Raw genomic sequence first — 26,503 nt, 5'->3', positions numbered from 1 at the left:
CATCCAGACATCGACGGGATGTCTGCAGCAGAGCTTTTAACACAGCTAAAACAATTAATAAAAGTACATAGACAATTAGTCCAGTATGTGATGCGGACTTCAACCATTCAACCAGCAATTAAAATTCCACAGCTGACCCCTCACCAGGGAAACACAAACAAAATTACACCACAGAACATACAGTCCTGCCTAGGTAAAGTACCGGCTAAACGGGAACAAATACCATTCTGGTTGGCACAAAAAATCACCCAAATAGAGGCGGTGTTTCCAGACACCACCCCGCTAGAAAAACACAGGATTCTGACTATCTGCCTTCCAATGAGAATCGCACCACACATTGAGGACTGCGACACTTGGGGTACAGTCTTTGCTTCCATTTACACAAAAACGCACGGTGTTCCATCCATTTCGGTAATACCAGATGTGCTAAAACAAATTCAAGATGAATACGGTCCGGAACCCGCTTTAACTCTTGGTATGAAATTACTAAAAGACTTCAAGCAGGTCTCGGCTATATTATTAGCCAACATCAAGGGAGAAGCAGCAAACGTAGCGATCCGCCAGAGGTTAAAAGAAACAGATATAGCAGACCAACCAGCTGAAATTGCCAGAATCATAGAAAAATCCTATGAGGAACTAGGTAGGGATAGTTTAGGTGGAATACCAGTAAAACCACAACTGATTGAAAGTCCTGAAAAAATATTTTTTAATAATAATTCAGCATCACAGAAAAAGAACTGGGATGGAAACAAACAATCCAATCCTAAAGAAAAGAAATTCCAGTCCAGAGGAAGGTCTCCTAGGCGAAGGGAGAAATCTCCGAACCAAAGATACAGGTCACCTCAGAGTGACCCCTCTGGGAAAAGATATAACCTTAGAAATAGGGATAATATAAAGAAGCCTGATAGATATCAAGACATTGATACACGTCCCTCTCAATCTTTTCAGACTTCCTCGCAGAAATCGGAAAGAAGAGGACGATCAGAACAAAGAGAAGAGCACGCCAAGTCCAAAGACAAGGAACCTGCTCATCTAAAAAAGAAATTACAATTTCCAAAAAAGAAGGTAGCCAGTATCAAGGTAGTTAATGCCGAGAATACTGAGGACACAACTGAAAAACGGAGAGTGGGCTCAGACAATGCTAGACAGCGCAGCAGAAGTGAGCATAGCTCGCAAAGTCCTTATGAATCATCTGGAGACAGTGGACACGAATGAATATCTTCAAGTGGAAACTGCAGACACCAGGGTTAGCAAACCTCACAAAATATACGAAATAACATTACGTATAGAGGGGGATAAGACTAGAAAAATAAGGGGACTATTTTGGGATAATCTCTCCAAGGGCTATGACATCCTTCTAGCTGAAAAAGACTGGCCACCAGAGTTTGTCAGGGATTGCCCTCATGGCGAAGAAATAATTATGCCTGCCTTCTCAAATCATATCCCAATTCATAAAAAATACACACTTGCTAGAAAGTGGGCAGTAGCTCTAGCTCCTGCTTTATATAAAAATCACGTAGGATGGGATGAGGACTCTCCTCCTCACAAAATCCAGTTAAAATCACAACCTACTGCACAAAGGCAGTACCCAATTAAGCAAGAAGCTAAAAAACAGGTAAAAGAAATACTAGATCAGCTAGAATACCATTGGGTGATTGAAACTTGCACCTCACAAATGAACAACCCTTTGTTTCCGGTCTCCAAACCAGACAATTCATACCGTCTAGTTTTGGATTACCGACACCTTAACTCATGTTGCAAAACTTTTGCAGTGCAAAATTCGCATAGTGCTGCACTAATGAATAACATAGTGCGCAAAAAATACAAAACATTAGACATCTCTAATGGATTCTTTTGTCAAAACATAGCACCAGAGAGCAGATATTTGTCTGCGTTCTCAATAAATGGCACTCAAAAACAATTCTGTCGGTTAGCCCAGGGTTACAAGAACAGCCCGGGAGTATTCTCAGCGAGAGTAACAGAATTACTACAAATATATGATGATGAAGCATTATCTTATGTCGACGACATATACTTAACAGATGATGACTTGGAGACTCACTTGAAGAGAGTGAACACCATAATACTTGGGTTCGCAGCAGAGGGTTACAAATTCAACTTTAAAAAATCCAGAATTGCCCATCTGAAAGTCCTGTTCTTAGGATATGAATTATCAAGTGAAGGCAAAAGCCTGGCTGACAATTTCCTAGAGAAATGTGCCGTACTCCAAGCACCTAGAACACTAAAAAACCTACAGTCAATTCTAGGCTTCCTAAATTTCGGAAGAACATACATTGCAAATTACGCAGAAAGGGTCAAACCCCTTTATAATCTAATTAAACCAGATTTTAAAAGAAACAATTGGACTCAAATACACACAGAAATTCTGAGATCCTTACAAACAGACATGCTAATTAAAACAAAATTAGAAACACGTGATAACACACGCAATCTTGTGATTCGAGTCATCCCAGGAAGATGCGGATTCACATACCTGACCTCTAATGAGGGAGAAAAGGTACCAATTGCATTCAAATCACACTTGTACACTAAGGCTGAAATGAAATTCAGCCCAACGGAAAAAATTCTAACTGCAACACAGACAGCTATAGCAAAAGAACGAGCCCTGGCACAAGGTAAACGAATAATAATCGTGACACCGATACCAGCCCTAGAGGCTGTGACAAAAGCGAGCATTCCAAATGCTAAAGCGCTCCATCCAAGATGGATACAATGGGCTAATTCTCTTGCTGCAACAGACGTGGCATACGAATTTGATCCTAACTTAAAAACACAAGAATTTCTCCAATATGAATTCGAATGTCCTCCGCCGACCGAAATTCTGCCTCTAGAACATTACGGCTGTATAATATATACAGACGGATCAGCACAACCCGCAGTAGGGGGTAAACAAGCTTACAGTGCTGCGTGCGCGATTGTTAAAGGTCGCTGGCACGAAGGGAAATTTAAACCAACACTCACTAAAACACAATCCTTAGGAGATTGTACAGCTCAGCGAGCTGAACTACTGGCATTCAAGATGGCGCTAGAAAATACCGATCGAGAATTCCCCACACTCATAGTGTGCGATTCGTATTATTGCGTTCAGTCTTACAATGAATACTTGCAGATCTGGCTTCAGAATGGTTTCAAGGATGCGAAAGGTGGCACAATCAAGCATAAAATGCTCTGGGAACAAGTAGTTCTTTTACAGAAAGAACTACCAAAGACTCACGTGATACATACACTGAGTCATCAACGTGATGGCGTTCACATTGCAGGGAATTCATTGGCTGATGAGGCCGCGAAGGCAGCTGTGCAAACGGCTTCCGTAGCTGCCATCACCCGGTCAAAAACAAAAATAGACAGCGAAATATTACAAGCTGTCAGCGCTTCAGGAAAGGATTCGATAGAAACACTCCCGAAAGGCTTTCCAGTAAAATACACATACATAACTGATGCAAACAATGTTCCTTTTGCTCGAATCCCTGGAGTGGGGGATAGGGCAATTCCAAACATGGAACATAGGTTAGGACTCATTATAGCGGCACACGAAGGGCTTGCTTCTATACATGCTGGCGTCTCAGCCACAGTATCATTATTAAAACAGAGATACTGGTGGCCACAAATGAGAAGACAAACAAGGAACTATGTTCTAGAATGTGAGATATGTCAAAAAATGAAAGTGTCAACGGTGAGACGTCCAGCACAGACGCCCCTTCTAATCTCGGATAAACCATTAGCCTGTGTTTACCTAGACCACTGTGGTCCCTTACAAAGGGATGGTAACTATAAATATATCTTGGTTGCAGTGGACTCATGTACGAGATTCATATGGATGTGGCCCCAGCGAACGGCTGACGCCAGAACTGTTATAAAAGATTTGCGAGTCTTTATCGGCACATACGCAATTGGCATGCTGCATTCAGACCACGGTCCTGCTTTTAGCTCTCGGGCTTATAAGGAGGCCATGGTCAGCATGGGCGTTACATTGCGGTACTCTTGTCCATTTCACCCTGAGGGGAACGGAATTGTTGAAAGAAAAAACCGTGACATAAAGCAATCTATAACGGCAAAGGTATTAGGTTCGGGAGCTGGGTGGGTCAAACATCTAATAAGTGTCCAACGTAGTCTAAATAACTTGCCAAGAAATTCTCTGAAGGGATTCAGTCCGTACGAATTATTATTTGGAACTAGGATGTTGATCTCTGACCTTGATAGTCAGACTTCAGTGGTGAAAGAAAAAAGCTTTGATATCAAAGACCGTTTGGCTATTTTGCAGGACTTAAACAAAACAAGAAAAGACCTGAGCAACATAAAGTTGAAACAGCAGCCAACAACCACTGAAGAAAAACCACCTGTCCCAGCAAGACCTGTCTGGATTCCAAAAGTCGGGGATCTAGTCAGAGAAAAGATCGCGGTAAAGAAGGAATTTGGGCCTTCTTACAGAAAAGCAGTGCCTGTCTTGTCTGTCAACGGGACAAGATCAGTTGTACTACCGCCACTTGCTGGTAAAAAGGAGAACCGAGTTGTATCCATCGACCTGGTAAAACCACAATCATGTGGCCGATAACAAACAGTAGGCCAAGTGGACTCCCAATAAGTAGCAGAACACCAAGGTTTGCTACCAGTACAGAGGTCCTAACTAAGAGGCTCATCACATTCGAAACGCCTACAGAAGAACAACAAGGACTATGCAACAATGCAATGGAACTTAGACCTCTGAAAACCCAAATAAAAACATTTAGCAGAGACACACCAATCTATAATGAAGTACCAAGTACAAATGCAAGAAACGGTGATCATGAACCAATTGGAACAATTGACAGAACTGCATCCGGCTACTTCATAAACTTCGATGATTCCTCTGAAGGCTTCAGTGAATCAAAGACACAGCCATCATCAAAAACCTTTAAAGATAAAGCTAAAGAACTTTTGAAACAACTGAAAGAAACATATCTGATTTCTCCATGGCTTGAATTTTGGGTGGGTTTTGGTGCATTTATCCTCATACTTTGGCTCATCATGATACTAACTTTGGGACGCTTCATTGAGGGAAAATATGCTAAAATGGACACAGCAAGTCAGAAAATCAACTTGATCCTCAAACCACACACATCTTCACACGTCGAGAAAAGAGAACTTTCTTCAGTCAACTTCACAGCCAATCCTATACCGGGTGGGGTAGCATGGGACAACACAGACTACGAAATCTATGGTCCGGTTGAAATCCTGAAATATCCACACCAAATTAAGATCTCTTTGAGTGACTTTGTAAAACCAAACTCATTTGCTCATGATTGGGACTTCGAAAGCATTAATAATATGATGTCTGACTTAGTAATGTCTGCTAAATTTACCAAACATAATTATTTGCAGGGTTCTACAAATTATGATAGTATGTATTGCTACAACCACTATGGTAACCATTTTTTACATAAATCTGCACAACCTAGAAATGTTTTAAATTATAATCAATGGGAACATTGTGCAACCCCTCCAAAAGGAAGCTCAAGAACCGTTTATGACAAATATTCATACTTTTCAGGTTTTAACACAAGTAATGCTGAAACATTTTATTTCAAATTGTCAAACGAGACAGGGACAAAGACCATGATAACAAACACACAATTGATATATTCAGACTCATTCTTCGAACAAATGAATACTTTTGGTTTTGATTATTGGGACAAAAATGTTGAATTGAAAAGTGTTTGGGGCACAAAAGAATGGCAAGTACAGGGTATAGAAGCTTTGTTTAGAGCCTGCATGATCCCAGAACAAATTATATTTTTAAATGACACTGTTCAACAAACCACCTGTCTTGGCTTAGCCAAAATCAAAGACTTAAATAAACCGTCTATTCCAAAACCAACAATGAACAGCAATAGCTCTACAGATGAAGAGATAGACGTAAACTATGTATTAAACCAAAACAGAACACATCCAGATTGGAAACAGTGGTTGATCTGGCCCACAGATACTAATAACTGTCAAAACAGATTCCTGAACTAAACACAGGGGTTCAAAATGACCAGGCCAGACCCTAGATATCCTCAAAGACAACACCCAGGGATAATAACCACCTACAGTGTGGGCAAATTATGCCTTCAATGGCTACAAACTTCCACACTGGCAGAAATTAAGCAACACCTGACTTTACTTACTGATGGTGCTGACTTGCGTGATTTCATTATGGGACCGCGCAAACAGCGTCAAAAGCGTTTCATAGCAGCCTCTGTATATGCAGCATACAACGAGGCCTGGAAGGTTACTCAAATTGAAACAGCAGAGAGAATACGGGAAATTGACCGTATTAATTTGGAAAAATCACTTTCTGTAGTGGACAATGGGTTAATGACTCTGTCCTCCAGAATTTTTTCTTTGGACAGCATTGTGTCTTCAGCAATCGACATATTATCGCAGGACTTACTGTTATTACAACACGGTCAGTCTCAATTGCGTTCTATTGTACAGCTTGGCTGGACGTTACAAAATCTGCGTTCAGGCTATGTGCCTTGGCGTTTAATCAACACAACGTCACTATTCTATATCTTTAACCTTACTGATAGACAAATCAGTATGGCCCAGAAGGGTGCTGATTATACAATCCTGAGCATTGAGAAACTTGAGAGATTACCAGTGACAATGTCAGAACGACCTGTCAGTGAATGGATAATACATGGGATAATTAATATTCCAATTTCAACCTTCAGGTTTCAATACTGCCAAAAATATATACAGGCTGGCATGTACGAGAAATTGGGAAAGGGGTACATTAAAACAACATGGAACCTGCCCTATTCACATGCATGTGTCAGTAATAAAGGACAGAAAGTGTTTCTTAGTGGCAATAATTGTGCGATGTCACTAAGCGGCACACTTCTGTGTAACGGAATTAGTTTGCATGGAGCCTGTGAAGGGAACTCAAATAACCTTTCATGTCACCAGCTAGGCGCACCTGCAACAGAGATAGAACCATTCTTTCAAAGACTCTACAATGGGAGTTACATTCTAATTGTAGATCGCAGATGCTGTAGTCTTATGCCCGGGACTCCTTATCTCGTAACTACGACTGCGAAGGTCAAGTGCTGTGGACACTCATTGTTTCCCAGCTCCTTTCCGAACAGGGAGGCGAGGGCATGGCCCAACTTGAAAATTACTTCTATTCGAATAGATACTTTAAGCAGAATGAAAACAGTGCTTCTTCAGACGCCTACCAGGCTCACGTCATCAAAGGAAACGTATGATCTACAAGTCGCAAGGACGACTGCAGAGATACATTCATTGTTATCAACTAATTCCCCCATACATTTCGCAGAAATCCTGAACGAAATCTTAAATATTTCTGATACCACTGGGGTCTCAAAGGTATTTAAGACAGTATTTTCGATGGCATTAACACCATTCAAAGCCATACTGGGTATTTTTCCAGATTTCGTCCATTCGATTTTTGGCGGACTTCCCCTCATTTTAGGACTGATTGCAGGAATCCTATTCCTAGTCCTTATTTTTCGTTATGGCAAACCATGTCACAGACAAAACACCTGCGACAAGGGAAGAAACAATCCTAGCCATTGGATACCGGGACCGGATAACAAAAATCCTGGGACTATCCCGGCTTAGAGACCTGAACATGACTTGGTTTCTATCATTTCGACCTATGTGGCAAAGATGTGTTTTACCTGTATTAAGGTGCCTGCTATGCGGAGAAGAATGCGTGTTAGACACCTGTCTGACGCTACAATCGGATGCGCCAATGGATGCAGAAACATTGCTGAGTCCGACAAAGGCTCATGCTTTGTGCTGCCCTCAACGGCTACCAATCCTGATGACGGCATTCGTGGAAGCTTCACCACTACGATTAAGGGGTAGTGAAGTTCAAGATGAAAGCAGCATCGATCAGGTACGACCTTCTGTCAGCAATCCAAATCAGAACGTCAATGGAGACAATCATGCGACCGAATGCATGGTTACACCTTTTTCCGAGTTAGTGGAACTTTCCCAGGAAGCTGTTGACCGCTTTTTCGAAAGCCTAAATGATATGATGTTCTCACCAGAGCAGAAATAGAGACTTTTGAGCAAGCTCGCACATGGCGTTCCCGACACCCTGAATTTGGCCTTCAACTTTAATAACAGAAAACCATGAACAATTTTCACTCCAGTTCACGGACAGCTATTTTTTTTCCGCAGCCCCAAATTATTTTTGCATATTTTTCGGGACACTTATCTTCTGCTTAAAGTAAGAAACTATTCTTAAAGAAATAAGATTTCTATTTTTAGATAGCTTATAGACTTTAGCTGCCCGCTGGCATGTTCATAAATATTTTATTTTGTGATGGAATGGTCTCGAACCTTTTTTCTGTATTAAGAGCCATTTCATGTGTAAATTCTCATATACCAAATAGCAATAATGTATGAAAATGCGTGATTACTTTAGCATTATTCTACAGCTTGAGTGCATACAATACATGTGAATGCAATTTTTTTCCGTATATTTGAAAAATTTCGAAATGCATTTATGTATTTTGGGGTGGTAAGGTATACACAATACCCTATAGTATGTTGTACTATGTTTTACTATGCCTAGATTAGTAAATATGTCCATAGTTAGCGTGGAGTGGGTGTGATGTATTCCTATAGGTTCTGAATCGATCCCCCTATTCCTGACCCTATTCTGGTTAACAAACCAACAAGTTAACTGGCAGTCAGCCCATGAGGCAGCAAACCCCCATGATGCAGATACCGTTATCTGACAAAGCCACACTACGGCACAGGAACGTGTTATCTGATTAGGTCATAACGCTTGCAATCTAATTAGACAAGCGATATTCCTCCAGCCCCTGATAAGGCATACGGAGTTCTCATAACAAATCAAACCTATGACAACCTGGGAAAAACCCTGCGGCCATTGTTTTGATTTCACCGAGAACTTCAGCAAAAGAATGTGCTAACGACCAAGTCGTATGACATCCTTATTGACGTATCTATGTCCATCCTTACGTCAATCTCGGCACCTTAAAGGTATAAATATTACCGATATTGCCCTATGCAAACACACGCGGTGGTGACGAGACGGAGCAGCCATACTTGCCGAAGCCCAGAGCAGAGCAGACCCCGCTGGCGCAGCCCCGCCTTCCTGACGCGCTGAGAACGAGACGCGCTGCTTTCTCCTGCCGAGAAATCCAGCACCGGCGCTTCCGGGTAGCCCTCGCAGGCAGCCTGGAATATCGAGAGCAGAGAGAGAGATACCATCCCTCATTCATCCTAACTTCCAGGTACAGAACTGAATAACCCCTCACAGAGAATTCTTTAGTCAGTCACTTGGCAAAAACAAACTTAACTTAAACTGTAACTTTCTATTCCCGCCCACGTATTAGGCTTAGGTCAGGTACACGGGGTAGGCGTATCTAGAAACACCAGTTGAGTACGTTTAGTCAAATGTATATGTGTATGTAATATATTTTAATCATTTTAAACCTTCATATGGCTTAGAAACCATATCAATGTTTTTACAGTATTATTTTATACTTCTGCTTTTAATGTATGCACTTTACTTAACTATAAGTATTGCAATAATATCGATCCATTTCTCTTGTACGAGAAAAGAGACTGATCAATAAATAACATCTTTTATTGAACACGCCCGTCTCTTCCTTTTCTCTACAAACTGATGAGACTAAGAATGCACGTACTGACTGAGTAAAATAAATTGCCTTTTGTTCACACGACTCTCGAGATACACTCTTGATTAGGGGAGAGCAAAGTTGTCATGTTCTATGGTTGTCAGAAACTAAATCCCTTCTTGTCTAATCAGGGGAGTTAATTCTTTCCTGAACATTCGAGAAAGTTTCTAGTGAACTCTGAGCTAAGCTGGCAAACCCAAAACTTTAAGTCTAATATCGACAGTAGTAGACCTAGTTAACGTCTGGTCTAGGCCTATACTATTGAAGGTATTATTCCAATGCGCAGAGCCTATTGGGATGATAGGAACTACACTACAGTATCTTGCATAAGAAAGTCACACCATTCCACATACGGCAATCCGTCACCTTGCTAGTTTTCTATGCAGCATCTCACCCCTCTCAGGATGGAGAACGGCTTCACTGCTTTGACCCTAAGAGGGTACTTCGCTTTTCTGTGGACTGAACTAGACACGCCAACAGAATGACCAACTTTTTAATTGTTTCCCTCAGGCTAAGAAAGGCAAAACAATTCAAAAGATGACCGTCTCTATATGGATAGTATTATAAATCAAGATCTGCTATGGGCTGGCCAAGAAACAGTCCCCAGAAGGCATGCACACTCACAGCATTAGAGCGAAGGCTTCTACTGATGCGCTGATGAGCTGTGTTCCAGTTCTGGACATCGGCTGGGCTGTGATGTGGACATCTGTGTATAAGTCACAAAGAATTCCTGCCTGGATAGCCAGATCCAGCGAGGACAGGATCTTTGCTTGATCTGTCCTGCAGAATTTCCTGGTGTAAGCCATTTCACAGATCCACCAACATAGGAAGTGGACTGCTTTGATATCTATTTACCAGTTGTGAAATGCAGTTAGAATCTCTAGCTAAAGAACAAGTAACTTATCTTCCATAATGCCTTTTTCTGATGGAGACTCTATCTAACCAATGTACAATCTGGAGTGGACAGATCAGACATGGAGCCACACAATGCTACCTATCGATAGGTGAGGGAATAGTCAAAAGGTTTCCGGATCTAGTCTGGCGGAATTTCACAAGGAGAGGTATTTGCGATTTCATTGTCTCTACCAGAGAAGGTGGTACTAAAGGTAAGTAATTTCTTCTTCAGGTCCCCTGCTGATAAATGTCTCCATTATTTTTTTTATGTGTTTAGTGCCTAATGTCCTGGTGAGAAAGTGGTGACACAAGCCATCTTTTTGGTGTTTTTTTTCATGTGGTGTTTGGAACGTCCCTGAGGCAATACTAAGCATTTCTTATAGAATAATGGACCAGGCGACAAGTGTAGCCCTTCTGTAGCCGCTACTTTAAAGAGGTCTACTTGAAGTTCACAATTTTGCCTAATTCTGAGGAATTTCCCATAAGGCAAAGAGTCTTGAAAGGATACGGGATGGTTGTTGAAGTATAAGAGCAAAGTATTTCTGTTTACTGGTTTCCTATATAGAGAGATATATAAATGATTGTTTTCAATGCACACTTCAAAGTCTAAGAATTATATTTCTAAACTATTAGAATGCATGGTAAACGGGGACATTTGCAGTTGTGATTGAGCCAATCAAGAAAATCACTTAACTGTTGGGGTGCCTTGCAAAATCGTCAAGATCTCATCAATGTATTGTTTCCAACACAATAAATGTTGTCTAAATGGCTTTGCCTAGGACAGAATGGTAATGGAATCAAAGTTGTTATGAAAAGTATACCAAAACTGGGAGCAGATATCCCTCCCATTGGTTTATCTTTAATCAGTAAATAGTAATGGTTATCAAAGACAAATAATTTGTAGACAAGGCCACAATGAACCCCATGAAGACCTGTACAGGATGGAGTCCAGGGTCTAAATGGTCATAGATCACCTAAACCCCACATTCTTTGGGGTTATCACTGTAAAGAGACTCTGTCTTTAGTGACAAATAGTGCTAAATATGGGTCAAAGGGTTTTCTTCAACCAGGATTTCTTTCTCTCCTTTATAGTAACTTTTTCTGGCTTTTTTCTTCATCTTGCCCTGATGATGATACTATATCTGTATACATCAAAACACGTTCAACCATACCCTATTAGCTCATAAATTAATCATTTACTGAACTTGTCTTGGCTGTATGGATGTACATCTTATGTTATGCACTTGAATGAAGTTTTTATAAAAGTGTCTATCACGTGTGAGCACTAAACGCTTTTATCACAAATATTTAATAGGAGTGTTGATCAATAAATATACTTTTTAAGAAATACTTTCTAAATATTTGCCTTAAAGTGTATATTAAGTAATTAGCTAATATACAACTCTGGGGATCACTGTTTTCTGTGGCAGTTATATACTCCAGATCCATGGGCTTTTCTAGTTTTCCTTACATTTTCTTTTCATCAAGCAGTTGTAGTAACACAATTGCCTATAAACACTAGGGTTTATGTACTTTCCACATTCCTTGGACCACTGGCATTTATGTGATTAAACACACTAGTGATGGGGTCAGTCAAGTTAGTATAAGCCCCCAGCTCATCTACATTTTCAATCTATATTGAAGGATTCATCCTTCAATCTGCATGGTGACAAACACTCAGAGTGAAGCGTGAGTATATTTTAATCCAACACTTTGCAGTGTCTCTGCTTCAAAGCATAAGTCCCATGCTTCCATGAGTTCAGCAATTTCCAAGGTGATGGCTGTTATCAGTAGATAACTTCTAGTCATATCATTTACCCTAAACTCTTCACCAATACAGCAGTGTTTCATAGACGCAATGACGACATCAGTAGGTTGCATTCTAAGACTGACCAGCGACCAGAGACTATTAAACCATTTGGTTAATGTACAGCATGACTTGGAGTCATGATAGATCAAACAAAAACATCAAAAACTTAGTGAATTAATTTACATTTTAGTTATTGTATCAATCAATTAAATAGTATTTGTAAAGCACTGCTTTTCACCCAATGGGGTATCCAGGCGCTGTGCCGCCGGTCTTTGTCAAAGAGGCGGGTCGTGATTACCTTCCTGAAGAGGTTGAGTGAGGGTGAGGTGTGTAGGTGTTGAGGGAGGGTGTTCTAGACTTTAGCAGCAAAGCGAGAAAAGGAGTGTCCTCCGATGCATGGCGTCTGTGCGTTGGCGAGGTGTGCTGAGCAAAGTTTCTTGGGGGTTGGTGGAAGGTCATGCGGTTGTTCATGTAATGTGGTCCAATGTTGTGGAGGGCTTTGTAGGCGTGAGCCAGGAGCTTGAACTGGCATCTCTTGCGGACAGAAAGCCAGTTTAGGTCTTTGAAGTATTGGATGATATGTGTTCTCTTGGGCAGGTTGAGTAACAGTCTGGCTGCTGCGTTCTGTATGGTCTGGAGTCTTTGCATGAGTTCAGAGGTTGTCCCCGCATAGAGTGCATTGCCATAGTCAAGTTGGCTGGTGAGGACAGCCTGCGTCATGGTTTTGCTGGTAGGGAACCACCTGATGATTTTTCCGAGCATGAAGATGGTGTTGAAGCAGGCTGATGCAATGGCGTTGACTTGGCTTATCATGGAGAGTTTGCTGTCTAGAATGATGCTGAGGTTGCATGCTTGGTCTTTCGGCGTAGGCGTGGGTCAGAGGTCTGTCTGCCACCAGGAGTTGTTCCAGAGGGTGGTGTGTCTGCCAAAGATCAGGGCTTCTGTCTTGTCTGTGTTTAGCTTGACGCAGTTCTTTCATCCATGTCGCTACCTTCTTCAATTGTGGAAGTTGATCTTTGTCCGGATGGGATTTGCTGAGAGTGAGAGGATGAGTTAGGTGTCGTCGTAGGAGATGAGGTTGATGTTGTGTGCTCTGACGATGTCTGCAAGTGGTGTCATGTAGATGTTGGAAGAGGGTGGGGCAGAGAGATGAGCCTTGGGGTACTCCCCGGATGGTGTGCTAGGGGTGTGAGGTGAAGGAGGGCAGGCAGACTCTCTGCGTGCATCCTGTGAGGAAGGACGTCATCCATCTGAGTTCATGTCTGACTGATCTGGCAAAGTCACTGGATGAGTGTGTGGGGTGAAAGCTGTGGAGAGATCCAGGAGGATGAGAGCAGCCATTTCTCCTCTGTCAAATAGGGCTTGGATGTCATCTGTTGCAACTATGAGGGCTGTCTCTGAAGCCCGATTTGGATGGATCCAGTAGATCATTTCTATCCAGATGTTCGGTGAGTTGGATTTATATGGTGTTCTCCAGGACTTTGGTGGGGAATGGTAGGAGGGCGATCGGACCGTATTTCTGTGGATCTTTGGGGTCCACAGATGGTTTCTTGAATGGGGGGGGAGGGCGGAGTCCAACGTCTGCATGCCTCCATATGTTGGGGAAAGTTGTTGTTGTTATGGAGGCATTGAGGATGGAGGTGAGTTGGTGCCTGATGTGGTTGCTTCCGATGTTAAAGAGCAGATGGGGGCTGGGGTCGGTGAAAGCCACTGAGTGGATTGATTTTATCAGGGAAGTGACTGTTGATGTGCGGAGTTGTTTCCATGAGATGAGCGCGTGGTTGCTGATTGTGGTTGACTGGCTGCTGAGGATGTTTGACAGTTGGGGTTTAAAGTTTGTGTAGATGGTTGCTATCTTGTTGTGGAAGTGGTCAGCCAGGGAGTTTGCAGAGTTCTTGAGAGGGAGGGATCTTGTTTTCTCTGGCTGAGGGGGCAGGAGAATTCTCTTACAATGGTGAAAAGTTCCTTGGTGCGTGCACCTCCTTTTTTGCGGATTTGAGCTGGAGGTGATAGTTATTCAGGGTGGTTTTGCATGCTGCTCGGTTGGTGTCATTCTTGCGGGTCCGCAATATTCTTTCTCGTTTACATTTGTTTTGCTGTGCAGAGCTCTGATGTGTACTAGCTGGCTTCTTTGGTCGGGGTGTGCATCTTGGGTGGCTTTGAGGGGGGGGGCTTTGTTGGCAGCGTTGGTCATCCAGGTGTTGAAATTCTCTATTCGGTCCCGATAGGCCGTGATTTTGGACTGGGGGGTTCTTACGAAGTCTGTCCATTGCTGCTGAGTTACTGAGGTCCAGCTGTGGTAGGGAGCACTATATCGGATGGGGGTAATATGTGGTAGGCCAACAAGGGTAAAGTGTACAATGACGTGGTCCATCCAGGTGAGATCTGATGCGTGGCTATATCTGATTCTGTCGCTGGATGTGAAGATGGGCTTTAGTGTGTGTCCTGCTCTGTGTGTGGTGTCTGTGACTATTTGCTTGAGTCCAATGTTATCTAGTCTTTCCAGGAGGTCGGCCGTGTTGGTGGGGTCGTCTAAGTGGAAATTGAGGTCCCCAAGAAAGATGTAGTGTTTGGATTCGACAGCGAGAGGGTCAATTAATTCAGCGATGGCGTGGCTGAGGCCGGTTCGTGGTGCTGGTGGTCTGTACGTGAGGGTGCCTTGGATTGTGGTTCTGGTGTCGGCATGGAGCTGGAAGTTCATGTGTTCCATGGTAGGCGTGCTGCTGTCATTGGTGATGGAGCAGGTGAAGGATTCCTTGTGTACAATGGTGATGCCTCCCCCATGTTTGTTGGTGCGGTCTTGGTGTTTCATCTTTTAGCTGGAGGGGGTTGCAGTGGAGATGGTGGGAATTGAAGTGGGGGTGAACCAGGTCTCGGTGATGAAGGGGGCGATGGTGAAGATGGTGTCCCATACTTCAGTAGCGTGTTTACACAGTGGTCTGGCGTTGATCAGGAGGTAGTTGAGGTGGTGGGGTATCTGCATCTGTGGTGGGTGTGGTGTTGGTCGGTAGGGTGGTGATTGGGCTGAAGTGACAGTGGGTGCAGGTGAATGCTCCTGCTGTGGTACGTGGTGAAGCGAGACAGTAGTTGTTGCATGGGGGGTCCCAGGCACGAAAGTCAGCGGCAGAGTTCCAGTGAGATTGCTGAGGACCAGGGGTCATAGCCCTAGACGCAGTCCAGGCGCAGATGGGGGCTGATGGGCTTGCCTTTGGCGCGCCGTGGCCCGGCCCCTCTGTGGCCATGGGGGTGACAGTGGCAAAATACAGCACAGGTGGGCTGTCCTGAATAGGCTGGGGCAGCAATCACTGAGTCAGGCGGAAAAAAAGGCTTTTGAGGGGCACAAGTTCCTTTAAGCACTTAAAAAGAAGACACAGATTTGCAAGTAAACATTTTAAGACAATCTCAACCTGCCGACAATGTAACCTAAACGACAAAAAATATATAAAAATATAGACAGACGGGCCGATTACGATGGCGGGCGGACTATGTCCGCTCGCCATCGCAGCTGCAAAAGGGACCACCCGCCATAGTTGCGGCGGTCCCGCCACACGAATTATGATGCGCCCACCAGTGTGGCGGGCGCATCCTGTATATTTTACATTGCAGCGGGCAGTGCTGCAAGCAGCACCCACCGCAATGTAAAAAATATATGTTGTGCTTTTACATGCACAATGTGACAGGCACCGCTCAGTGCCTGCCACATTATACCTTCAAACGCAGGGGATACCATAGGTACCCCCCATGTGCACCCGCAACAGGCCCCCAACAGCAGGAACCGCCAGCCTTTCCATGGAAAGGCTGATCACAGCCTGCATCGTAATATGGATGGTGGTGTCTTCCAGACACCGCCACCATATTAAACCCGTTTAACGCCGGTCGACGAGTCGACCGGCGGAAAAGCGGCGAACAGTTTTTCCGTCCACCGCGGACCCCCCAGCTATTATAATAATATTGGGGGTCTTTGCAGTCAGGATGGTGAGCGGATCGCCCCCGCCAGATGGCGGTTTCCACCGCAGGCCCCGCGAGGGCGATCCACCCGTCATCGTAATCGGCCCCAGAGATTGGTAAAGTAAAAACACTCCAAGTCTGACCCAGTTTAAACAAAATGCCGAAAGAACTTGGGATGTTGTGGGGCGACCAAGGCGCGGATGGCAGTGTAGGCAGACGGCCAGGACAGCACCTCAAGGCTAATGCAGCGGGCTGTGGGAGCGGGGACCAGGGGTAGAGGGCTGCTAACTGGAGCCGTGCTGCAGAGTCCATTAAGTAGCTCTGGGGGGTTGGAAGGGATTTGGGAGAGTCAGTGACAAAAGTCGGCGCAAGTTGGGGCCAGCCTGAACCGGCTGGGGGAGCATTCAGGTAGTGAAGCAAAAAAAACAACAAGCAAATAATTGAGGGGCACAAGTACCATTATGCACTTTAAAACAGAAACACAGATTGCCGAGTAAACACTCTTAAGACGCACTCAGTCTGCCGACAATTTAAACAAAATGACGAAAAAAACAACAAGCAGACATCTGAGGGGCACTAGGACCAGGGGTAGAGGGCTGCTACCCTATGTAGAAAGCATGTTAATCCTTTTCCTTTTTTTAACTGCAATAAGCAAAATAAATACAAGGTTATGGGTTGGTTTTGGAATTTAGGGCCATGTCAAATGATTAGAATAGGTGCTAACGGTAGTTTTAGGCTCGGGCCAGGGTTATGCTTTTACTTAAGGTTTGAAGTAGAATCAGGTTCGGAGTGATCACTGGCAGTAGATTTAACGTATATTTATATATTTTTTTGTTTTATATGCTTTTGAGATTTCTATTTTTAGGATTATAGTTATAATAATTGCAATCTTGCTTTTAAGTACTTAAAATTGGTATAGCATTTTTTAGATTTTATTTAGCTAGTATTAGACTCTGAGTAACAGAACACCTTACGTTGGTGGACACGGATTTTTTTGTGCACAAGAGTGGGGCAGAAAAATAAGTTTTTAAGACCTTAAAAGACATAATGATATTGTGTCGTAAAAACAACACTAAGAAACGTAATGTATACTAATATCTCTTGAGGAAAACATGTATGTGAAGAAAACCCTAATAAAAGGATTAGATGTTAATAGATATTCTTGTTCATCCAATAGCTACATTGGCATTAGTCCTTAGTAGAAATGTGGTATCAAACAAGCGTTCCAGGTAATTGCTAGTTTTGTTGTTTTTGTATCTCTTTATAGTGCGTGGGGACATTTTAGAGACCAAGACCTATATTGTTTTCTTCCAGAGTGATGTTTATCTCGAGTCCCTTTGAAGTGTAATGTAAGTTGGATTTGTGGAGCGCTGCTTGTCACCCGTGAGAGTATCCAGAAGCTCAGTAGTTGATTGTGGTGTGGCTGGACCTGAAGGTGGGCAGTCTTAATGGTCCTGCAAGAAGACTAGTTGAATAGCCAAATCTTACGTTTCTTGCGAAATTCAGGAAGCGAGGAGGGAGCCGTGATGTGTTACAGGAGGTTATTCAAGGATTTGGCGGCTTGACAGGGGAATGACGAGCCTCCTGTTTCTGTGGATGCAGGGTGTGTGTACGAGAGAGTGATACTGAGCAAAGTTTTCTGGTGGGTTGGTGGGAGTGAAGCCAGTGATTGAGGTTTGTTGGTCCCTGTTGTGTAGTGACTTGAATATGTGTATGACAAGGTTGATCTGGCAGGGCTTATGAATGGGGAACCTGTGGAACTCTGGTTTGTGTTCGGCGCAGGTCAAGGACCGGTCTGGCGGCAGCGTTTTGGATAGTTTGAAGTCTGTTGAAAGAGATGGGTTGGGATGCTGGCATAGTGTGCATTGCCATAGTCCAATCCGCTTGTGATTAGGGCCTGCATGATGATACTTCTGAGAGCCACTTGAAGATTTTACGTAACATGCGGAGGATGTGGAAGCATGAAGAGGTAACAGCATTGACCTGGTTCTTCATGGTGAGGTTGGTGTCCAAGATGAGGCTTAGGTTCGTAACCTGGTCGGTTGGAGTGAGTCCAAGATCAAGGGGCCACCAGGTGGAGTCCCAAGGTGAACTTTTATTCCCGAAGATCAGTATTTCCGTTTTGTCAGTGTTGAGTTTGAGGCAGGTTTCTTTCATCCAATTAGCCAAACTGTTCATGCATTGTTTGAAGTTTTGTCTTGGTGGTGACAGTGTCATCTGAGAAAGGAAAGAATGAGCTGGGTTTCATCTGCATAGAAGATTGTTGATTCCGGGGGATCTGATGTTTGTCAGAGTAGTCATGTATACGTTGAAGAGTATGATGTTGAGTGATGATCCCTGTGGGACTCCCTAGATGAGGTCCTTGGGTTCTGATGTGAAGAGCGATAAAGTTATTGGTGGAGTTTGGGTAATTTAGTTGGAGGTCATTGAGCCTTGTAACTTTCTTTCAGCAGCAGCTTAGGGTGGTGGTGGTCCTGTTATGTGGATGTGGACGATGTAGTGGTCGGACCATGTGAGTGGAATGATGTGGCTAACTTTAACTTGTTTCTTGAGAAGATGGGTTTCAGGGTGTGTGTGGCAATATGAGGAGGGCCTTCTACAAGCTGGATGAGACCGATGTTCTGTAGACTTTCATGCAAGTCTGTGGAGTTGCAGACTGTGGGGTCATCTAGATGAAAGTTGAGATCTCCTAAGAGTATGAATTCTTTGATGCCCATGGCAAGGTTTTGGTGAAGTCTGTGAGTAAGTTGCTGATGTGAGTTCAAGATCTTTGGGGCCGGTAGTCAAGGGTGCCTTTGATAGTGGTTTTAATATCCATCTGAAGCTCGAAGTGCATGTGCTCCATAGAAGTGGCTTCTGGGTCAGTTTAAAAGGTATACTTGATGGTGTCTCATGGGAATCCTCCTGGTTTGTGGGTTTAGCCCTGGTGCAGGATTTTGTATCCAGTAGGGATGGCTGTGGCGATGTCAAGGGCCAATTTGGGGTTGAGCCAGGTTTCGGTGAGGGAGAATAGGCCTGCTCCCTTGGAGCTAATGAGGTCCCAAATCTCTGTGGAGTGCTTGCCGAGTGAGCATGTGTTTAGAAGCATGCTTGCGAGTGAGTGTTGTTGTGTGGGGTGGGTTCATCGTGCTGTGTGAGTGTGGGTCTTTAGTTCCGACTTGGTGAAGAGGGGGCGGGGATATGTGTGTGTAGGTGTGTGTGTAAGTCACTTGTCAATGTGAGCAGGTGAAGGAGCCCACTGTGGACTGAGGTGCGGCTGGGCAGCAGTGTTCGCGGTGCATGTAATGGCAAATATAATTTCAAGTGATGCAAGTTTTCACATGTGAGAGAAACATAGTTGGAGGAGAAAATAACAATACGATTCTGAGAGCTCTTCGATTTAACGGCAATGTCGGTGGTAGTCCTGTAGTGTTTGTATACATTTGATTGTGATTTATTTGAGCCGAGCCAACACTGTGCTGTTCTTAAGAATTTTCAGCAGTCATTTTGTATTGTAGAATTTCATCAAGGGTTTGTGTTGCCTTTTCATTGTAAGTTGGTAGTTTTGTCACAGGATAGTTGACATTCAAATGTTCCTACACATCCAAGTCGTTATCGTGACGGGCGGTTCTGGGTAGTGGTCTGGTTAATTGCTATAGAACGTTAGAAAGCACAATATTTTCTGAGATGCTCGAGGTATTCTGTGACCGTTTTGCATTTGGTAAATGCTTACTCTCTCCTTTAGGAGAGTAGGGTCTGCTTCCTATAGTCACCCCCACTTTTTGCTTTTGCTTTACTGGTTTTCGACTTAGATGTGGCTGTGGGCCTGCTAATCAGACCCACAGCCCAGATGCACTCTCTCTAAATTCACACCATGTACTCTAGGTACATCCACAATTGTGAATTGGTTCACCTTATCAGCCCCTGTAGAAGTGTACCCTAGGTACTCAGGGCTTAGGTGTAACCAAGGCCTACCAGGGGCTGCAGCATGTATTATGCCACCCCTGGCTGGCCACTCAAACTGACACAACTGGCTGACCACTCAGCTGGGGCAAGGTCGTGTAATCACCCCTTGCTTAGGTATAGTATTCCTATATCTACCCTTAAATGAAGACACACAGTAACCTATAAGTCACTCCTATGGCAGGCCTTAACAATCCTGGAGGCAGAGTGCTTGGTTATGTGTGAGATGGTGCTCTAGCATGAGCTAAGCCTGTCTGCAGCTTGCGGAACCATGTCCTTATAGCTGTTCTATGATATCGCCATACCATATACTCTTAAGTGCATTATAATCCTCACGGTTGAATGCTAACTTTGGTTTGGCTTTATCTAAACATGTCGTGTAAGGTGTCATACGCTTTGGAATACTACCCCCTCGCCAATTCTGGCGACAGGGGTAGCATTCCACCCTTCTAGAGGGAGAAGACATGTTGTTGCTGACTATCCCGGTTAAAGTTAACCAGAGCCCCAGCGTCACAAAATGGACGCTGCTGCCACAGACACAAGTCTGACCTCCTGCTGCTGGGAGTCCTTCCAGTCACGGAGGTTTGGACAATAGGTTTCCTGCCTGGAGAGGTGCGAGCACCACCCCAGACAGGACTTTGTGTATTAGGACGGGGAGGGCTGAATAGATTTAGACACTGCCTGGGGCACACTAGGTGCTCCATGCATAGTCCAGTTCAAACCGGTGCTGGGGCACTCCAGCCCCAGCTCTGGCGCGAAACTGGACAAAGGAAAGGGGGTGGAACCACCCCCCTTCCTGGTCCCACCCATAGGAGGGACCTAGAAAGTAATCCAGCCCCTTTTAGTTATATAAAGGTAGGAGCTGAACCCCAGGACTTTAGATTAATCCGGATATCGACTTGAAACGAAACTCTGGACCCTTCGACATTCACCTGATCTGAAGACTGAAGAATCTCCATTATGGCCAAGGAGTGACCACCCTGGGCAACCAGGCACCATCCAGCAACTCGACGGCTTGCTTTGTCCCCGTCCCGCCGGAACCCAAGCACAGAGCCTGACAAGACCTCGACTCCCAGACCTCTCTGACCCCACATCACGACTCCAGCACAGCTGAGCCCCATGGAAGGCGTCGGAACCCGTGGAACCATGCAACTTGGAAAGTCTTCAACTTGCTAACAGCGCAGCTCCTGAGGCATCCTCGAAGCTGTGCCCTGGGGACTGAGACACGCAGACACCGAGCTCCACCTGCACCGAAGACCAGCCCTTCTGCTTGTGTTCTGCTCGACGCGTTGTCCCAGTTGCTGGCCAGTTGGCTAGTAGCCCTGTGACGATGATCCTTTTGAAAATCCATCGCCAGTCTGGTTGCTCCAGACTAGCCCTTGCTTCCCTGAAAGGGTGAAGTACCTCAGGCCCTCCTAGTCTGCACCAGAAGCCTTTTGTGTATCCTGCGTCGGTTGCCTTTGCTTAGGCTTGTTGGCTCCGATCTTGAAGTCGACCCCTCCATCTGCGAGAACCTTCGTGGGACAGCTCCTCTCCAGCATCTGGTCGTCCTCGCCTCCTGGTCCGCGTGGCTGCAAAGACCAGCTTCACGACAACACCTGATTGCTCCTCGACGGCGTCTGGTTCCTTCCTGGTTCCACCCGGTCAGTGGCTAGTGACCTAGACTCTGTCCCCTCTGTTTTCAGGTCTTCTTCAACTCCGATCCACCCTTGGATCCCCCCGGACATCTTCCTCCTGGTCGCCTGCAGCATCTTCTTCCAAGGCTCCATAGGAATCAACGATAAAACCCGACACACTTTGACACCTATGCACCCGCAGCCCGTGGGTGAGGTAACGCGAGTACTTCGGTGCTCCTGTAGGGATTGACTTTTCTAGTGTCTAGTTTTGTTAGTTGTATCTTCCTATTAAGACCGGAAGTGTCCTAAATCTTCGTTACTTACCTTTTTAAGTTCCTATTGACTTTCTATTGACTCTCGCGTGAGTGTACTGACACTGCACGCGCCGCCTGTGGGCCTCCTACTCCTAACCTAAGGTTCAGATAGTGTAGCCCCAGCGATTCTCAAGGCCCTAGGCCTTTCCTTTTCCCGAGTCGTGGTTCTTATACCACTTACTTAGTATATGGTTTTACGCGCCCCTAGGGCCTAACTGTAAATTGTGCTATTTAAAGTATTTCTAAGAGTAACTTGTTATGTGCTTTTGCCTCTGATCTCATAAAGAGTTCAGAGGAGTGTGTTAGTAAATAAATACATATATATTTTATATATATCCTGTGTGGTGTCCTTTCATTTGGTATTCAAGGGGTTACATATGGTAAAACAGCTGGCTTTACACGCCCTCAAGAGTCTTTTAGCCTAAGACTGTTCTGTCCACGCTACCACTAGGATATCTGGTCTATAAGGTTGACTTACAACCATCACCGTAAGGCTGGTTTGGACTGGTGCAACGTGCTCACTAGAATAGTGAACATCATATACCAGGCCAACTTCTCACATCTCCAGCCTGAGTAAGTCCCTATAGCATCTCCGCACAGGTTAGTCCTTGTTTCCTCTTAGCATCTCTGAACGGGTAAAATCACCTGTTATTTTATCATTGAATGATGATGCTGCTGTTTATTCTTTCTGCGCAGGACTCTAATGCAGGCACACAGCTTGTTCATAGATGTTTTTTCCATTCCCTCTTATTTTTTCTTATTAAACCTACTGATAGCACTCATTCACCACTCACTCATACTGATTTTCCAGTCCCATTCTTTATATTTTTAACTCCTTTCAATAACCTATTCAACCAAATTCTAAGGTTTTATGCATCTCCGAGTTCACCGTTTGCAACTGACTTGGTACTATTAGCATTTTAACAATTGCTGGCAACAATGATATTGCTCCTATATGTGTACTAAGGCAGGGTCCCCCAATACCTCAACTCGTATGAGTGTATTGGTCCCCTTAACACATGCTATCTCCTCTTGAGAATGTAGATATATTTTTGGTTCAGTGTATCTCTTGATATGATTGAGGAGTACTTAACAGTTTAGTATTCTCGTTTGTTTATTTACCTTGGTTCCACCTGGCTGCTAACGTCTAGTTTTGGGTTATGGTAATGTCCATGGGACGTTCTGGTCTTTTGACTTACACATTCCTCAACGTGTCATATTTATAAGGGTATTTTACCAGTGGCTCTGTTGTTGGGATGTGTTACAGTGGATGCTTCCTCCTTTTAATCACGTATGATTTACTGCTCAATTTCTTATTGTACACTCCCTTTATATATTCTTTTTTCTTGTTCTATGCTGTCTTCTATGATTGTCTCTGAAATATTCCAGGGCTATTTCAGTACATTGTTCACCACAGATGGTGCTGTGCTCAGTTATTCTCTGTCCTTTGAATTATTGGGTATGGATTTGGTCAACTAATAACTTGATTGCAGCTATTGTTTTTAAATTACAGTTTTCTCAATAATGGAGAAAAGCTGTAGTATAAGAAAACCTGCCTTACTACATTACTACACTGGGTTCAGTTAACCTGCTTTACTTTCAGCTAGTCTAGCACTACAGTTGTACTAACTTGATGTATGCTGTAGGTCGTCTTCTCAGATTCTAATTCCTGTACCTGTGACCTTCATAATTGTGGTTGGAGCTGAAAGTCCTCAAGAGGTATTGTGCCGGTTGACGAGATGTATTGCAGGAGTTGCATGCCTCAAAAGTGTATCCCGCCAACAGCAGTACTGTCAGTGCATCTGTGTCTTAATAAAGCTTACAGAAATGGAGTGATTTAACCTTTACATATTTAGTTACCTAAACTTGTAAATTATCCCATCAAATCCATTGTGAACCTCTCCACTTTACATCTTTGGGTATGTTTTTATGTTGAGTGATTTAACTTTCACTTCAATTTTAGTACCTTCTCCAAATAAATTCCGGTCGCCTGCGGCTCCATCTCCTTTGACCCTTCGTCAGCCAGTAAAAGCATTCAGTAACCAGGGTCCCGGCAATGTTAGTGGTCAAGAAGCAGCACAAGTTGGTCACAGCAGCCCACCACCAGGACCTCCTGCTGCTCCAACAACAGGCTTAACGAACCCTGCCAGCAGACCTCCATCAGCAGGATTAAGAAGTGGCTTACCCAGACCTAGTGCCCCTACTGGTGGGGGAATACCAGTGCCTCGCAGCAAGCTTGCACAGCCTGTACGCAGGTGAGTATCCATTTCATGAGAAAAATAATTTAAATTACTGATTAAATCCTCCGTGATCCATACACATATGCATACTCTTCTCTTCACTGTTCAGTATATTTGATATTTAAATTGGCTTCATTGTTAAAATATTGCTTAGCAGAGCATTGACGTCATATCAAAGTAAAGGCTCACTCTCTTTAGTATGTTTGTTTAATTTATACGAACCATTTAAAAAACAAGCCTTTTAAAAATCTAAAACAAATTATCATGGCTTGTATTTGTTATGTCAATCAATCAATCAATCAATCAATGAATTTAACTGTTGCACCTGTCACAGAGCTCTATTGGTTTGGTAAGCTGCTTGCATTTGGGGACCCAAACTCCAAAGTTAAAGCAAAAGATTTCACCTCCAGTGTCTTATCCCTGACTCTTTTAAAAAAGTTTTACGGTCAAGAAATGAATTCCTTCCACCTCTGCGTTCGCATCATTCCAAAGAACATCATACAAAACCTCCCCTATGTCATTCCCCTCGCAATAGTGGTGGATAGCGTTAGCTACGGCATCTCTAAGAGCAACATCTCTAAAGACCATCTCATTGAGTTGCCAAACCTCTGAAGGGGGAGGCCTGGGTAGTAGAATTCTGCATGTCAGTACTACATAGGAGTGGTCAAAGGGAACCCCAGTCTCAACAGAGGAATCCTGGGCGTTCTCGAAGGCCACTCTGTTTAGCAGAAAAAAATGTATTCTCGAATGAGGATGTGGACCTGAGAGTAAAACCTGTAGTCTCTCTTTGAGTTGTACTGGACTTGCCAACTGTCAAGAATCCCGAAGCTCACCATTCCACTCTCTAAAGGCTGATGTGAAGAAGTTGAAATTGCCAATCAGCAAATGGCAACCATGAATTCAGTAGTCTTTGGATAATATGGGAATACAACTGGTTCTTATCCTAGCCGAGCAAAGTGTTAAAAGTCCAGGCCATGTACATTTCCTTGTATGCCTACCAATATCCAGAGTAAATCCCTAGACACTTGGACAGATATGAATGGGAGCCCCCCGCTCTCTCATCCATATAGCTGTGCCCCTCTCTTTCGTGGGAGAATGGAAGTAAATGTGATGAGTACCAAAAGGAGCACAGCTTTGGCTAATTCTTTTTCAAGTTATGAGTCTCTTAGAGAAGTATGCTGTTTATTTCCTTCGTCTGGGCACACCTTAAGACAGCTAGTCTCTTAATAGGTGTGTTCAAACCCTGTGCATTTAAAATAGCTCAAATCAAATCATATGGATCCCGAAAAACAAACCGATATCAAAGCCAATAGAGTTTTGTGGCAGATCATTCAAAAGAGAAACCAATCTCGAAACATTTTTCACACAGACTCGCTGTTCGGGCGGCCCACCATTCAAAACATTTACTGCCCCAAAACACCCCAGGCTTTGCACAAATGCAAGAGCAAATATATTTAGAAACATACAACCCACCAAAATAACCTCGATCACACGAAAAGTAAGTTTACAAAACGGGCAGCATCTTTAAACTCCACAAAACATGCCTCATTCCGGACCCCGCAGAAGTGGGTAGCAAAAAAAAAACATTCATATAAAGAGGAGATATAAAAACTGGAAGGCAGAGAAGAAAAAATGCAGCTGTGACCATTTATGAAGGTATGTAATAAACCTCATCAGCTGATACGTGGTTTAGTGTCCTCAATGTTAACAAGCTTGCAGGCATCTCCATGTGAGCGCATCACCTGTTATTTTTTTCCCACAGACAAAATGTGGCAAACTGAGACCTCAATGATCCAGGCTCACCCTTTTTCATTGAGTTAATGTTTTATTGCCTCCTCGCATATGTTGCTGACAAGACCTCTTGAAATAGCACAATCTTGTCTCCCTGAAATTGGATCTCCTCCTCCCTTGCATCCACCATGATGAGCTCCTTAAGCTTGAGAAATACAACCTTACATCAGAATTGAGCGTTGGTCGTACCTAAAACATAGGAAAGACTATGTCCATCTTATACAGTTCAGTGTCACAATTCTCATCTTCTGTTAATTCCTAT

General features: G+C 43.8%; 1 protein-coding gene across 1 annotated transcript in view; it reads left to right on the top strand.

The window, feature by feature from the left end:
* Positions 1–26,503, top strand: part of SLAIN2 (SLAIN motif family member 2) — a 383,646-nt gene that overhangs the window by 352,992 nt on the left and 4,151 nt on the right. The window contains exon 7 of the mRNA XM_078678220.1: positions 24,174–24,465. Coding sequence (XP_078534346.1) covers positions 24,174–24,465 — 292 coding nt within the window. The remainder of the gene's footprint in view (positions 1–24,173; positions 24,466–26,503) is intronic.

This window comes from Lissotriton helveticus, chromosome 2_2 (assembly GCF_964261635.1).
Source record: "Lissotriton helveticus chromosome 2_2, aLisHel1.1, whole genome shotgun sequence".
NCBI classification, from domain to species: domain Eukaryota; kingdom Metazoa; phylum Chordata; class Amphibia; order Caudata; family Salamandridae; genus Lissotriton; species Lissotriton helveticus.
The sequence above is the reverse complement of the archived record's forward strand: the minus strand, read 5'-3'. Positions and strand labels throughout refer to the sequence as shown.